Raw genomic sequence first — 15,275 nt, forward strand, 5'->3', positions numbered from 1 at the left:
GCAGTGTTCCGGCGGTATAGGGAAGCATCGTGCAGGGAGTGGGCTCCCTGCGTGCTTCCCTGAGACCCTCGGAGCAACGCGATGTGATCGTGTTGCTCCAAGGGTCTCCTACCTTCTCCCTGCAGGTCCCGGTTCCAAAATGGCCGCGGGGCTGCATCCGGGTCCTGCAGGGAGGTGGCTCACCAGCGCCTGCTCAGAGTAGGCGTCGGGAAGCCTCCACGAGTACACGTCAGATCGCTGATCTGACACAGTGCACAGCAAAGTGTCAGATCAGCGATCATACACTATAACATGATGTCCCCCCCTGGGGCAATGTTATAGTGTAAAAAATATATATATATTCACATGTGTAAAAAATAAAAAATAAAAAAAAAATTCCTAGAAAAAAATATATACATTGTTCCCATAAATACATTTCTTTATCTAAATTAAAAAAACAATAAAAGTACACATATTTAGTATCGCCACGTCCGTAACGACCCGACTTATAAAACTGTCCCACTAGTTAACCCCTTCAGTGAACACCGTAAAAAAAAAACGAGGCAATAAACAACGCTTTATTATCATACCGCCGAACAAAAAGTGGAATAACACGCGATCAAAAAGACTCGTAAATAACCATGGTACCGCTGAAAACGTCATCTTGTCCCGCAAAAAACGAGCTGCCATACAGCATCATCAGCGAAAAAATAAAAAAGTTATAGTCCTCAGAATAAAGCAATGCAAAAATAATTTTTTTTTCTATAAAATAGTTTTTATCGTATTAAAGCGCCAAAACATAAAAAAATGATATAAATGAGGTATCGCTGTAATCGTACTGACCCGAAGAATAAAACTGCTTTAATAATTTTACTAAACACGGAACGGTATAAACGTCCCCCCCCCAAAAGAAATTCATGAATAGCTGGTTTTTGGTCATTCTGCCTCACAAAAATCTGAATAGAAAGCAATCAAAAAATGTCACGTGCCCGAAAATGTTACCAATAAAAGCGTCAACTCATCCCGCAAAGAAACAAGACCTCAAATGACTCTGTGGACCAAAATATGGAAAAATTATAGCTCTCAAAATGTGGTAACGCAAAAAATATTTTTTGCAATAAAAAGCATCTTTTAGTGTGTGACGGCTGCCAATCATAATAATCCGCTAGAAAACCCGCTATAAAAGTAAATCAAACCCCCTTTCATCACCCCCTTCGTTAGGGAAAACTAAAAAAATTTTAAAAATGTATTTATTTCCATTTTCCCATTAGTTTTAGGGTTGGGGTTGGGGCTAGGGTTGGGATTAGGGTTAGGGGTGTGTCAGGGTTAGGGGTGTGGTTGGGATTAGGGTTAGGGGTGTGGTTAGGGTTGAGATTAGGGTTAGGGATGTGTAGGGGTTAGGGGTGTGGTTGGGGTTAGGGGTGTGGTTGGGATTAGGGTTAGAGGTGTGTTTAGGTTAGGGGCTCAGTTAGAATTGGGGGTTTCCACTGTTTAGGCACATTAGGGGCTCTACAAAAGCAACGGCGCTCCTTCCCTTCCAAGCTCTGCCATGCGCCCAAACAGTGGTTTACCCCCACATATGGGGTATCAGCGTACTCAGAACAAATTGCACACCAGCTTTTGGGGTCCAATTTCTTCTCTTACCCTTGGGAAAATAAAAAAATTGGGGGCGAAAATATCATTTTTGTGAAAAAATATGATTTTTTATTTTTACAGCTCTGTATTATAAACTTCTGTGAAGCACTTGGTGGGTCAAAGTGCTCACCACACATCTAGATAAGTTCCCTAGGGAGTCTAGTTTCCAAAATGATGTCACTAATGGGGGGTTTCAATGTTTAGGCACATCAGGGGCTTTCCAAATGCAACATGGCGTCCCATCTCAATTCCAGTCAATTTTGCATTGAAAAAATGCCGCTCCTTCCCTTCCGAGCTCTGCCATGCGCCCAAACAGTGGTTTACCCCCACATATGGGGTATCGGCGTACTCAGGACAAATTGTATAACAACTTTTGGGGTCCAATTTCTCCTGTTACCCTTGATAAAATAAAACAAATTGGAGCTGAAGTAAATTTTTTGTGAAAAAAGTTAAATTTTCATTTTTTTAAACTTTCCAAAAATTCCTCTGAAACACCTGAAGGGTTAATAAACTTCTTGAATGTGGTTTTGAGCACCTTGAGGGGTGCAGTTTTTAGAATGGTGTCACACTTGGTTATTTTCTATCATATAGACCCCTCAAAATGACTTCAAATGTGATGTGGTCCCTAAAAAAAGGGTGTTGTAAAAATGAGAAATTGCTGGTCAAATTTTAACCCTGATAACTCCCTAACAACAAAAAAAATTTGTCTCCAAAATTGTGCTGATGTAAAGTAGACATGTGGGAAATGTTACTTATTAAGTATTTTGTGTGACATATCTCTGTGATTTAATTGCATAAAAATTCAAATTTGGAAAATTGCAAAATTTTCAAAATTTTCGCCAAATTTCCATTTTTTTCACAAATAAACGCAGGTAATACCAAAGAAATTTTACCACTATTATGAAGTATGATATGACACGAGAAAACAATGTCAGAATGAGCGGGATCCGTTGAAGCGTTCCTGAGTTATAACCTCATAAAGGGACAGTGGTCAGAATTGTAAAAATTGGCCTGGTCATTAGTGTGCAAATCACCCTTGGGGGTAAAGCGTTAAGATTGCTGCCCTAACCCATATGCTGCTGTAGGTCTAAGGTAGGCCATTTTCTACTGCAGAATACCTCACCTATCTGTTGGACTACTTGCACTGACATTACGTACTTTGTACCTTGGGAGCCATTCACACCTGCAATATTCCCAGAGGCCAGTCCCTTTGTAACATAGCCTACGTTTTCACTTCACAGATGGAGATGACAACTTTCAAGAGTAACGTTTTAACTTAGATATGGTCTTTAAAGGGGATTTCCAGTTTCAAAAATCACCTCTCCTTTAGCTGCCGCTTGTTTTAAAAAACTCACTGTGCTTTACTTGCCCTCTTTGTTTCCATCACTGAGTCTCTGTCACTGCTCCTGGTGTCTTTTAGTGTCTGCAGCACTAACATCACGTTGATAGTGCTGCAGGCGATAACTAAGCTCTGCCCAAATTCATGGCACTGTCTGCCCAGAGCTGCTGAGCTCAGTGATTGGCTGTAGCGCTATCAATGTGAGAGAAGCACTGCAGACAATAACCGCCACTAGGTGCAGTGGCAGAGAATCAAAGTCCACTGTTTCTGCTCGGTTTGCCTCTTGCATACATTGACAACATATTTGTGCACATACAGCTGTCAATCATTGTGCCGGGAGATTATTACAGCCGCCGTTTACAGTATAGTGAGCACAGACACTAGTCGCTCTCTGCACACCTCTATGACTGAAAGCCAGTGGCTGCTGGGAAGATAACCATTCATTCAACCCTTTAGCCGCGCTTTCAATAAGACGGCTAGACAGCATTTTAATGCTATTTAACTGCAGATTAAACCTATATCTACAGGTAAATATTATTTTTTGGAAATGATAGCTTCCCTTTAAATGCTTTATCCTAGTGTGACACTATTTATGTGCAGGTAACACATAACTGTAGACACTTTGTGACTCCATTTGACTTTTGGCCTCCTGACATCAGTTTGTTATCTTTTTGCTGTGTATATTTCTGAATGAATGATACAGATTAGCACGAAGTCCAAAAGTCACTGTAGAGTTATGTGTCTGCATGGCCGTTCCTGCCGCTGTTGTGGGACATGCAGTGTTGCCTCATAGATGTCACACTTTGTGGGAATGGGTCACTAGGGTAGAAGTCTTTGTGCGCCACACTATACATGTGAACGTTGCTATTGAATGCTTGCAGCGGTGCAATAAGATTAATGTTGGTATCACGCCAAGAGTCTTGAGTGACCGTTGTGAAGTTCCACGTTGTAGCCAAAGCAGGGATGTAGAGTGATGTATTGTATGTATGCTCTTACTAAGTAACCAGGTGGTGAAATGCTGTGTAGTCCATTAAAGAAACTTGGAGCACCACATCCAGGAGTTAATGAATGCGGCTTTTGTTCTTTTTCTATAGCTCTCAGCCATGTTCTCTGCTGAAATCGCTCTACTACGGAATGTTATGAATCACTTACAGGACTGTTTATTGTGTATATGTGCTAGGACAGGAAAATCCCTCCTCATACCTGTCAGGAAGAGTAATTAGGTGTCGTCCTGCAGAACACTGCTTATTCAAAGAATTGTGATTATCATGTAGGGCGATTTAACAGTTCAGTTCTTTTCATATAAGGAAGTTTATTTTTCTTTGATTTGGGTTGAAGAGGTAGCAAATCTGAATGTATAATTTTAGCCTGCCACTAAGCACACTAAAGTGTTAATATGGTAGGCAGCAGCCAACAATCTAAAGTGTTGGGGGCAGCTCTACGCTTTATACACCCATGGGTAGTGTCTATCTTCAGCTTATTCCCACTCTCTTGTGAAATGAACACACAAAAAATGGCCAATCTCAGCACCTAGGTTAGGATAACTGTTGTGAATTCTGTGGCTGAGTTCACTTCTGTGGTCACAAGTGGTATTGCAGTCTCTGGGCTTCCTCCCTCAGGTGTTTTGGTGAGCTCGTTGGCTGCCTTGCTATTTAGCTCCACCTGAGTCTGTCTTCCTTGCTCCTTGTCAATGTTCCAGTGTTGGATCTGAGCTACTGCATCTTTCCTTGGGCCTGCTGCTCTGCTAGATAAGTGCTTCTAGTTTGTTTTCTGTTTTTTCTGTCCAGCTTGTTTTTATCTTTTGCTGGAAGCTCTGAGAAGCAAAGGGGTGCACCGCCGTGCTGTTAGTTCGGCACGGTGGGTCTTTTTGCCCCTTTGCGTGGTTTTCGTTTTAGGGTTTTTTGTAGACTGCATAGTTCTCTTTGCTATCCTCGCTCTGTCTAGAATATCGGGCCTCACTTTGCTGAATCTATTTCATTCCTACGTTTGTCTTTTCATCTTGCTAACAGTCATTATATGTGGGGGCTGCCTATTCCTTTGGGGTATTTCTCTGAGGTAAGTCAGGCTTGTATTTCTATCTTCAGGCTAGTCAGCTCCTCAGGCAGTGCCGAGTTGCATAGGTAGTTGATAGGCGCAATCCACTGCTGCTTCCAGTTGTGTGAGGATAGATCAGGTACTGCAGTCTACAGAGATTCCACGTCTCAGAGCTCGTCCTATTGTTTTGGGTTATTGCCAGATCTCTGTATGTGCGCTGATTACTGCACGCTGTGTTGCCTGATTGCCAGCCATAACAGATAACTTCACGTGTCTCGATGTCATCCATTTGTAAAAGTTCAGGTTTAAAAATACATTTTTTACAAATGAAGCAAAAATTGGAGGCACACACTGGTCTCCATTTTGCATCAATTTCTGTTCAATATTTAGCAGATCTATTTTTACTAGAGGTGTCTCTGGAGCACCCCTTGTTGTTTGGGCACGAGGGTTACAGATAAAATAAAAAGACAGTCTAATGTTTTACCTAAAAAAATCAGCAGCTGCTGCCCTGTCTGTATACTCTTTTCCTTCCTCCCCTGCCCAGGAGATGTGGTACGGTCAGACACAGCCATTACACAGTACACAGCCAGCAAGGGCACATTCATGAGATTATCGCAGCACAGGAACATTTTTTTAGCACGATCAGTTGTGGGACTTATTTTAAGATCTATTAATTAAAATGTTCATAATTCATGGGAAAAACCCCAAGGTTTTGTTTTAATTTGTAAAGTGCTGCGGAATATGTTGGCGCTATATAAAGAAAAATTATTATTATTATTATAAGGTGCCTATACACAGTAAACTAACAATCCATGACTACAGAGAAGCCCACAATGGGCGAGCGCTAGCGATGTGCCGTCATTGAGTGACGGACCCGAGACGCGGGCTGCAGCGTTTACGGGTTTGTCACTGCTAGCGCACTGCTAGCGCAGATGGAGCTAGCAGATGCTCCATCTGTGCTGGCGCTGTGCAAACGTTGGCACTTGCGTTAGTGCAGTCCGTTTAACGGATGTGTTGAACGGACTGCACTAACGCAGTGTGAACTTAGCCTTAGCATGATGGTTCAGCTTCAGCACCAGAATCAACATTAGAGGATCCTGGTGAAACTATGCATGCACACGCCTGAACAAACAGTCTCTCCCTCCAATAACAACTATCACAGAGCTGTGCAGTGGCGTCAGTGACATCACCTAATGATGTCACACGGTCAATCACAGTAATGCCACTACCAAGATGGCTACAGCATTACTGTGACTCGTAGGCAATGCGAGGTGGGGTTTCGAGTATGTTTGCTCATCTCTTAATCATAAAGGATAATACCTATTTTGCATCCGTTTTTTGCTCCTTTTGTAGTGGATCCTTGTAATACTAGATTGGTTTAGAAGCGGATGTTACCAAGTACTTTTATGTAAAAAAAAAAAAGAGAAGAGTATTATATAAATTATACTTTTATTAGCTAACCAGCCAATAACCAACCAATGGTAAGCCATTCTGGGCATCACTTGCAAATTGTGATTTTTGAACATAAAAGTATTTACCATCACATTAAAAAATTAAGAAACCTTTATTAGAATTATGGTTTAGAAGGAGAGTTTAAGAAATATAGTTCATTTTTTGTTTTGTTCCAGATGGTATTATTTTTCTTTTACCAATTTATACTTTTTAGAAATGACAATGTAAAATTGCTGATGTAACCTATTTTTATTTATTTTACATTTAGAAGAAATTCCATACTTTTTATACTGTTTCTTCTGAGACATACTGATATAGTCAGCCAGTTGCCAGATGTAAAGACCCAGCAGTCATCTTGACTAAAAAATGCAATTTGTCTTTTTCTGTCTAAACATGTAGAATGATAGGATTCTAGCCATGAAGTCCTAGCAAAATGGGATTCCTCATTCACCAGTAGAGGCAGATGTGGTTGCTTGTGTTGAGCTAGCACATTTTTATCACTCATCAGGGATGCTGTTTGAAGTTTTCCTGCCTGTGTTCCAGTCTAGCTTTCTTTTTCAGCCATGGCATGATGTGTAGAAGCAAGTGGAATTAATTATTAAATGTGGAGTCACTGCTGACCTGATGGGAGATTAACTGCTACTTTACTGTGTTTATATATTGACATTGTAGCTGTCAAGTTCTCACTACACTTGAGGGACTCTGGACAATTGCTGTGCTGATAGTAATGTTGGCAATTTCCCTTCTTTTTCTTTTTTTGCAGGTCACTGCTAGAGGATTTGGTCCATTGTTGCAGTTTGCCTACACTGCTAAGCTATTACTGAGCAGAGAAAACATCCAAGAGGTCATCCAATGTGCTGAATTCCTACGTATGCATAACCTGGAGGACTCCTGCTTCCGCTTCCTTCAGTCACAGCTTCTAAACAATGAGGATGGCTTGTTTCTGTGTAAGAAAGACACCTCATGCCAGAGTGTACACAATGAGACTTTTGATTGTGAAGAGGAAACCATGGAATCTGAAACCTCAAAAATATCTTGCCCTAAGGAAAGAATGCACCACGAGCCTTTTAACTTTGGTTCAGGTGAGAAAGCTGCTGATATAAATGAAGTTATGTTGGCCAATTCCAATATGCAAAGGGAAAACAAAGAAAGTTTAGACAAGGATCCTATAATCCGCTACCCACGATATAAAAAATACCAGTTGGCTTGTACTAAGAATGTCTACAATACATCACACAGTACCTCAGGTTTTACAAGCACATTCAATGAACATAACTCTGAAATCGGCCTAAAATCAGGACTTCCTTTAAACCAGATAAAAAGTGAGCCTCGGGATGATGATAATGATGAAGAGAGCGTTACACTTTGCTTGTCTGGGGATGAAAATGACATCAGGGATAAAGAAGGAGATGTTGAGATGGTCAGGAAACAGCCAAGCCCTGTGAGCATTGACACCCCCAAAAGTGTGTCATCTCCTTCCAATCTAAGAACTTTTTTCAGTAGAACGAAAGGGGGGGAATTTCCTGACTTGCCTGGTACTTCCCAACAACGCTTTGTCAGAAGTCCTTCATGCCCTGTGGAAAAGGGAGCAACTCAGGGTGACCATAAAACTGAATACAACCCTTTCACTGGGAATTATGAACTGTCCTGTGAACCTCATGAAGATTCCTCTAACTTCCTCATGGCTTCGCCTCTTCGGGGGTCAGGTTCAGACCTTGCCTCTAAGCATGAAATGGAATTGGACAGGAGAAGTGTCATATTCTCTTCAAGTGCTTGTGACCAAATAAGCACCCCGGTGCAATCATATTCTGGTGTCAGCTGTTTGGACAAAGAGTTTTCTGAGCATGTGCCAAAGGGTCTTTGGGCAGGAGCTAGCCAATCTCTACCTAGCTCGCACACCTTCTCCCATAGTGGGCTTATAACCGATCCATTACCAGGAAGGCTGCGGCCAAACACTAGTTGTCCTGTGCCAATTAAAGTGTGCCCTCGTTCTCCACCTTTGGAAACTAGAACAAGGACATCCAGCTCATGCTCCTCATATTCATATGCAGAAGATGGAAGTGGTGGATCTCCTTGTAGCCTTCCTCTTCTTGAATTTTCATCATCTCCCTGTTCACAAGGCCCACGATTTCCATCCACTGATCATCAAGAAGCTTGTTCAATGGCTGACTCTATCTATAATCAAGTACGGCCACAGATAAAGTGTGAGCAGTCTTATGGAACAAACTCAAGTGACGAATCTGGATCATTTTCAGAAGCAGATAGTGAGTCATGTCCAGTGCAAGACAGAGGCCACGAGGTAAGAAACACAGAAAGTGGTTGAACTATATGTTTTCTTACAACTGTATGAAAGAATATAGTGCAGTATTGTGCTGCTCTTGTCAGTTGATGCCTTTAAAGGTAGTTTGTATCATACAAAGAATAGACTTGGTTCTAATTAGCTCAATAGTTGCAGATGCACTTTTGTTAGCCTCATTTGTTTTATTCCTAGGGCACAGACACACAGCACAGCTGTAATGTGTCCGAAAACCACGTGGGAATGCTAGTTGCTATGTTATTTAAATTGATTGTTGAAAATTGATTTATTTTTTGTTAATGACCATTAGGTTTTTTGTCTGCACCATGGCCCATCTGAATAGGGTTGTACCCTTATAGTTTCTTCTTCGCAGATAGGTATATGTGCCATAAGTTTGTGTGAAATTTTATTGCATAAAATCACTTTAACAGCTCACTTTCCTTATAAGCACAGAGGGAAGTAACAACATATTTTTCGAAGGCGTTTATCAACAAGCCAACACTTAAAATTCAATCTTAAGGTTAAAACTCCCTTCTACAAATCTATTATACGTGTTTCTGATGATTGACTATTGGCTACTTGTACTTAAAGTAATATTTTTGTCTTTACGCTCAGTGTTCAGACACAATACGCTCTGGCAGCCAAAAGAATAGCAGCTTTTGCTGCCCCCACATAAGAAAAAAACAAGCCAAAACTGAAGTGAACAGACTGGGAAGTGCAACTGTTCACAATTAATTATTTGGTTTGTTAGACATGGGCCAAATACTGTCTTTTTTATGGGCCATTAAATTAAAGTCTAGTCTACCATTTCTGAGCCTCAGCCACATGAGCTCAGAACATGTGCTTTCCTTTAAAAAAAATACATTATTTTCTTGGGGTGAACATAAGAAAAAGCTATATACTGTATTTCCTAAAAACTTTTGCATTAAAAGCACATTACACAATGCAATCCAAGCTGCTGTCAAGTGATGCAATGAATAATTTCATGGTTGTTTGTTTATAGATTGTATGTTTGCGTTGGTACTTTAAAGGGAACCTGTCACGTGAAAAAACACGCTCAACCTGCAGCTATTTGGTTAATAGCGTTCTGAACCTACCCGATACCCGTATTTAGACCCCACTGCCAAGAGGAAATGAACTTTATTCCTCCCGCTAGTGTTCGAGTTTTAGTCATGGGGGTGGCTCTGTATAGTGATAGCGACAGCTGTAGCCACTGCCACGGCACTGACAGCGGACTCTAGTCCTGAGCTGCTTATACAGAGGGGTGACAAGACCCAGGCTGGCGCCACCCCCGTGACTGATATCCGAACGCTGTTGAAAGGAATAAAATTAATTTCCTCCCGACATTGGCAGGTCTGAGGGCCTGTGCCGAGCAGGTTCAGAACACTATTAACCCCTTATCTGCAGGATAATAGCATTTTTCACTTTTAAATCACAAGACATTAGATTAGCGGATCATGATTAGCTGGTTCGGTTTTCTTTTTTTTGGGCTGGATCCGTTGTTTATCGGGCATACAATTTGGAGAGAGATTTTTTTCACAATGGAAAATGCATGATTTCTGTACAAAAACTGGATCCGTTCAGAATGGAAAATGCATGATTTCTGTACAAAGACTGGATCTGTTGGCTGGATTCGGCAATTTCTTCTTGCGTTTCATGCTTTTTTGACCGGTTCAGTCGCTGTTCGGTTTTCCACCGGACTGAAAATAGTTACTCTGGACGTTTTCTCCGTCCGCCGGAAAATAAATTTTGGACGGATCCGGCAAAAAACGGATGAAACCTTGGGACATCAGGCACAATCCAGTGCTAATGTAACTATATGGGAAAAAATGGATCCAGCGGAAAAAAAAACGATCGTTTTTTTTTTAAATTCGCCAGATTGTGCCTGATGCAAAAAACCTGATGTGTGAAAGTAGCCTAAGGCGGAGTCTGAAAAGATGACTGAATATTGCTATATTGAATTCAAATTTTAACCCCTTAACAGTCTTTCGTTATCTTTTGATGGCAAATAGAGCAAGGCCTCAGTCGGTAACTGCAGTGAAGGAGTTTTGGGGCTTGACTTTGTGACTCTGCTCTAAGGCAAGCTTCTCTTGTTCTTAAAACGGGCAGCACGGTGGCGCAGTGGTTAGCACAGCAGCCTTGCAGCGCTGGGGTCCTGGGTTCTAATCCCACTCAGGACAACATCTGCAAAGAGTTTGTATGTTCTCTCCGTGTTTGCGTGGGTTTCCTCCGGGCACTCCGGTTTCCTCCCACATTCCAAAGACATACTGATAGGGATTCTAGATTGTGAGCCCCATCGGGGACAGTGATGATAATGTGTGCAAACTGTAAAGCGCTGCGGAATATGTTAGCGCTATATAAAAATAAAGATTATTATTATTATTATTATTATTATTAAAACAGACCTCCATCACACAGCCAGGATCAGAGAAAAATCCAGTCTTGGACATTTAGGCTGCTTTCCCATAATGAGCTTTTGGTGCGTTTTTGATGTTGCAGAATTTCTGCACCATTTCTGCAACTATTATTTAAATTAGGTTACTTGCGTTTTTTCATTGCGTTTTTGTGTGTGTTTTTTTAACATGCGTTTACCTCTCGTTTTTTATGCTGCAGTTTTTGGTCTCTTATTGGTTTCTGTTGCTTTATATAAAGCGCCTTTGTTTTTGATACCTCCTGGTATTTGGCTTTGACAAAATTTTAGTGATATACTTAGGTTTGTATTGCATGTGTTTTTGAAGCTTTCCGCCACTGAAACGCACTTAAAATGCATGTGCGTTTTTTACCTATGAAATTTCCGCACCTAATGCAAGTCTATGGGGAATTTCCGAACAGAAAACTCAGTGTACCAGCCAGAGAAATTGACAAGTTACAGATTTGAGACACACACCGCTGGTCAGTTTACGCTGCATTAAAAAGAAGCAGTGTGGGCAGGAGATTGCTATAAATCCCATCCATATTGCTAGAACTGTAAGACGCTGCGTTTTTGACACCACAAAATCCGCATAAAAAGCTCATTGTGGGAAAGTAGCCTTAATGTTTTGGTTATTATTAGGTGGTTCTGAACCTGCCCATATAATCCCATAGATGCTGTAGAAAAAAGACAAAATACATCAGTCCTGCCATGGCTATGTGCGTATAAGGACATACCAAAGCATATATTTATATTATGGCCACATTTTAACGGCATCAAACACTAATAAAAAAACATACAGGTGAATTGCCTTTCTTTCCCCTTCACCTTCCCCCTCAAAAAACTCAATAACAGATATGTTCCCAAAATAATTCTGATAAAAATTAACTCATTTCTCAAAAAAACAAGAAAATATACAGCTATATTAATAGTAACATGCAAATGTTATGGCTCTTTCAATATGACAACATAAAAACTATTTGTTTCCACGCAATGTGAAAACTATACATGTTTGGCATTGTCATGATTGAAACGATCCATAGAATTAAAGTAACACAGTATTTACGATGTACAGTAAATGATATAAATCAAGAATGCAAACAAAAGAAAAGCGGAAGTGTTGGTTAAAGTTCTTAAAAAAATATATAATACCCCAAAATGGTGCCAATGCAACTCGTCCTCCAGCCTAATAAACAAGCTCTCGTACAGATCTGTTGGCAGGATAACTAAAAGGTTAAGGTTATGGCTAAAAAAGGAAGCCAGTTGCTATCTATGTATGCACTGGGTGTCCACATCATCAAACCTACGTTTAGCTGTTTAAAGTGCAATGCACATTGTTTATTTGGGTGTCTGATGGAGCTGATATCCCACGTTACAAAGGTCCAAAGTCTGCTGCAGGTTGTGTGAAATGGAACACAGAGTAGACTTTACACAGTACTCCTGAGGCCAAAATCTATCCTGTGATATTTTATATGCACAAGATGCCATTGCCAGCACTACTCCATCGCCTGTTTCCAAATATTTATCTGATGATAGTCTATGGAGCCACGTCCAACTGTATACCGCAGTATTTATAAGGTAAAATTGCTGTGTCTAGGCTGAGTTATTCTCCTAAATGTCAGTACATCTATACAGCTTTCATGTGAATGGTGTATTCTCCACATAAAAGTTCTTGCACTATAACATACTTGAAAACGTTTTTTAAACATCATATATTCTATGGAGTGATGATACTTATGTATAAATATATCTCCAAGTGGGATAAACCACTTGTCCTGAAAAGCTAAATATAAGGGCTGCATCATTTTTTTTTAATTTAAACTAAGTGCCTTCTTCAATTTGTGGGCTCTGCTGATCCTGGAATTTTTTTTTTCTGCCCTTCTGTTCCAAAGTTATGCCCTCCAATGGTAAGAAGATCCCAATTTGCAAAGTTTCGCTTGATACAACTGGGTGTATGTCAGTCAATAAATTTCTCTGTGGGAGTTTGCTTTTTCTCCTCTATAAAAGAGCTGGCCAATCAAAACATAGCCACTTTATAGAGCGGAAAAAACAAACTCACACAGAAAATCACTGCTATATCCTTGCTCAGCATGTTCTCATGAGACGAGATTTGTTTTACGTGACCACCCTGAGAACTCCACAGTCACTGTGCCAATTCCTACTATTGGAGCACTAGAGCATAGGAGAGCAGCAGTGGTGGAGAGTATGGGCACAAGAGAGCAGCAATGGTGGAAAGTAAGAGCACAAGAGAGCAGCAGTGCTGAAGAGCAGAAGCACAGGAGAGCATTAAAACTTGACTCTGTTACAGGTGATGCACTGTGTTGCTTTTTTGCTGTTATGTAGCTCTCCACCACTGCTGGTTGCTTGTGCTCTAGCTTGCTAGTGCTGCTTCACTTTTGTGCTCTTACTCTCCAAGGCTGCTGCACTCCTGTGCTCTGGCACTCCAAAAGTGGGAAGGGGCATGAAAACTGGAATTCTCACAAGAACATACTAAGCCAAGCTGCAGCTGTGAACCTCTCTGTGGGCATTTGCTTTTCCCCTTTGTGACTCAAACATGTTTTGTTTGGCCAGAATGGTAGAGGTGAAAAAGTAAACACCCAGAGAGAAGTTCCATGGTATATGACCAACTGCTTGAAGGGAGAATGTGCATATTGGACTCTCTTTATTACTGAAGACTTGACTTTCGAGCAGAGAGGCACAGAATAAAAAAATAGAACGAAACAACTCTGTTAAGCCTACGAAAAAAATCCAGTGAAAGGTCTTCTTTAAGCACACACTGCAAACTCCAAAGTGGCAATCCACGTGGTATAATTTTAAGGTTAATAAAAGTAGGTAAGAAAGGAACAATAAAAAAACAACACAATTTTCTTGGAAAAATGTGCTTTCTTATATTCTTTCACCTTACAAGACAGGATGGGATCCAGGTCAATCTGCAATATAGGCTTGGTATAATCATCATGGCAGAAGGCTCCAGGCAAGTGAAAAGATGAAATAGCAATTGTTCACTGCATTTCTAATGTACTTTCGGTCTATACGAAATATTGTAATTAACCCATCATTTTCCCAAAGAATGTCCTTTTCCCATGAGTTTTCACATTGCTATATGCTTACACTAATTATATTTTCATCTTTTCAATATTTGAGGATGCCACAAATAAAACAATATACCGCACCTCGTATGGGCGTTTTTTAGATATTACTCAAGAGGCAAGAGATGTAATTATATGGCAGGTACACAAATGTAAAAGAGAGGGTAAGATTGCTACTTATTGAATGCAACTGTAGAGGAGCACTGAACTCACGGTGATTGACAGGTTGCTTGGTATCGGTGTACTTATCGGTCAGGCATCGTTCCCCAGTGAGAGGGGAGTGCTGTCCTCATGAATACAGAGGACACGTCACACTAAACAGGACATTTCATTTGATTTTTTTAATTTAAGCTGGGTATATATTTCAATTTATGCTGCTACAATGATTCTGGAACAGATTTTGTGTGTGCCATACGATTCTATTGTTATTTTCCCAGTAACAAAAGGTGCAAGTTTTCCCTTTAACCAACTGGGCGTATATCAAAGAACTTTTTCAATGGACTCAGCGGTGTTTTGTTTGGCCAGCATCATCTACGCCCCTTTGGTTGAAGGACAAATTTACCTAATTATTATCAGGGACATAACTTTGGAACGCAAGGGCACATAAGAAAAAGAAAAACTGTCCCAGAATCAGTGGAGCAGCACCAACTGAAGAATGAACTTGGTTTAAAAGAATAATCCAGGCTGATTTTATTATTTTCTCACAAGGTTAATTGACAGGGAGCCAGTTTCTAACTACCTACCTGTTCTGCACACAGTCGCTCAGGACGATCACAGGCCACTCCCCCCAGCGGTTCTGCTGCTTCACATCAGCAGAGCAGTTCTTCCTCTTCGGGTCTGCTTTGTCAACTGGGCATGAATGCCAACGTCATGCTGATTGACAGCCGGCTTTCTGCAGTTAGACAGCATGGAGCCAGCTGTCAGTCAGCATGACATCATCAGTCGCGCCAGTGTACAGAGCAGAGCGAAAGAAAAGTAACTGCTCTGTTAAGGTAACGTCAACTGAAAAAGCCACAGAATCGCTGACAGGAGTGTTCCTGC

General features: G+C 40.8%; 1 protein-coding gene across 2 annotated transcripts in view; it reads left to right on the forward strand.

Moving 5' to 3' along the window:
• BACH2 (BTB domain and CNC homolog 2) overlaps positions 1-15,275 on the forward strand; it is a 433,614-nt gene that overhangs the window by 392,739 nt on the left and 25,600 nt on the right. For both annotated transcript variants that reach the window (XM_069726358.1, XM_069726357.1), the window contains one exon: positions 7,203-8,738. In XM_069726358.1, the coding sequence (XP_069582459.1) occupies positions 7,203-8,738 (1,536 nt within the window). The remainder of the gene's footprint in view (positions 1-7,202; positions 8,739-15,275) is intronic.

The sequence above is a fragment of the Ranitomeya imitator genome, chromosome 5 (assembly GCF_032444005.1).
Source record: "Ranitomeya imitator isolate aRanImi1 chromosome 5, aRanImi1.pri, whole genome shotgun sequence".
In the NCBI taxonomy this organism is placed as follows: Eukaryota; Metazoa; Chordata; class Amphibia; order Anura; family Dendrobatidae; genus Ranitomeya; species Ranitomeya imitator.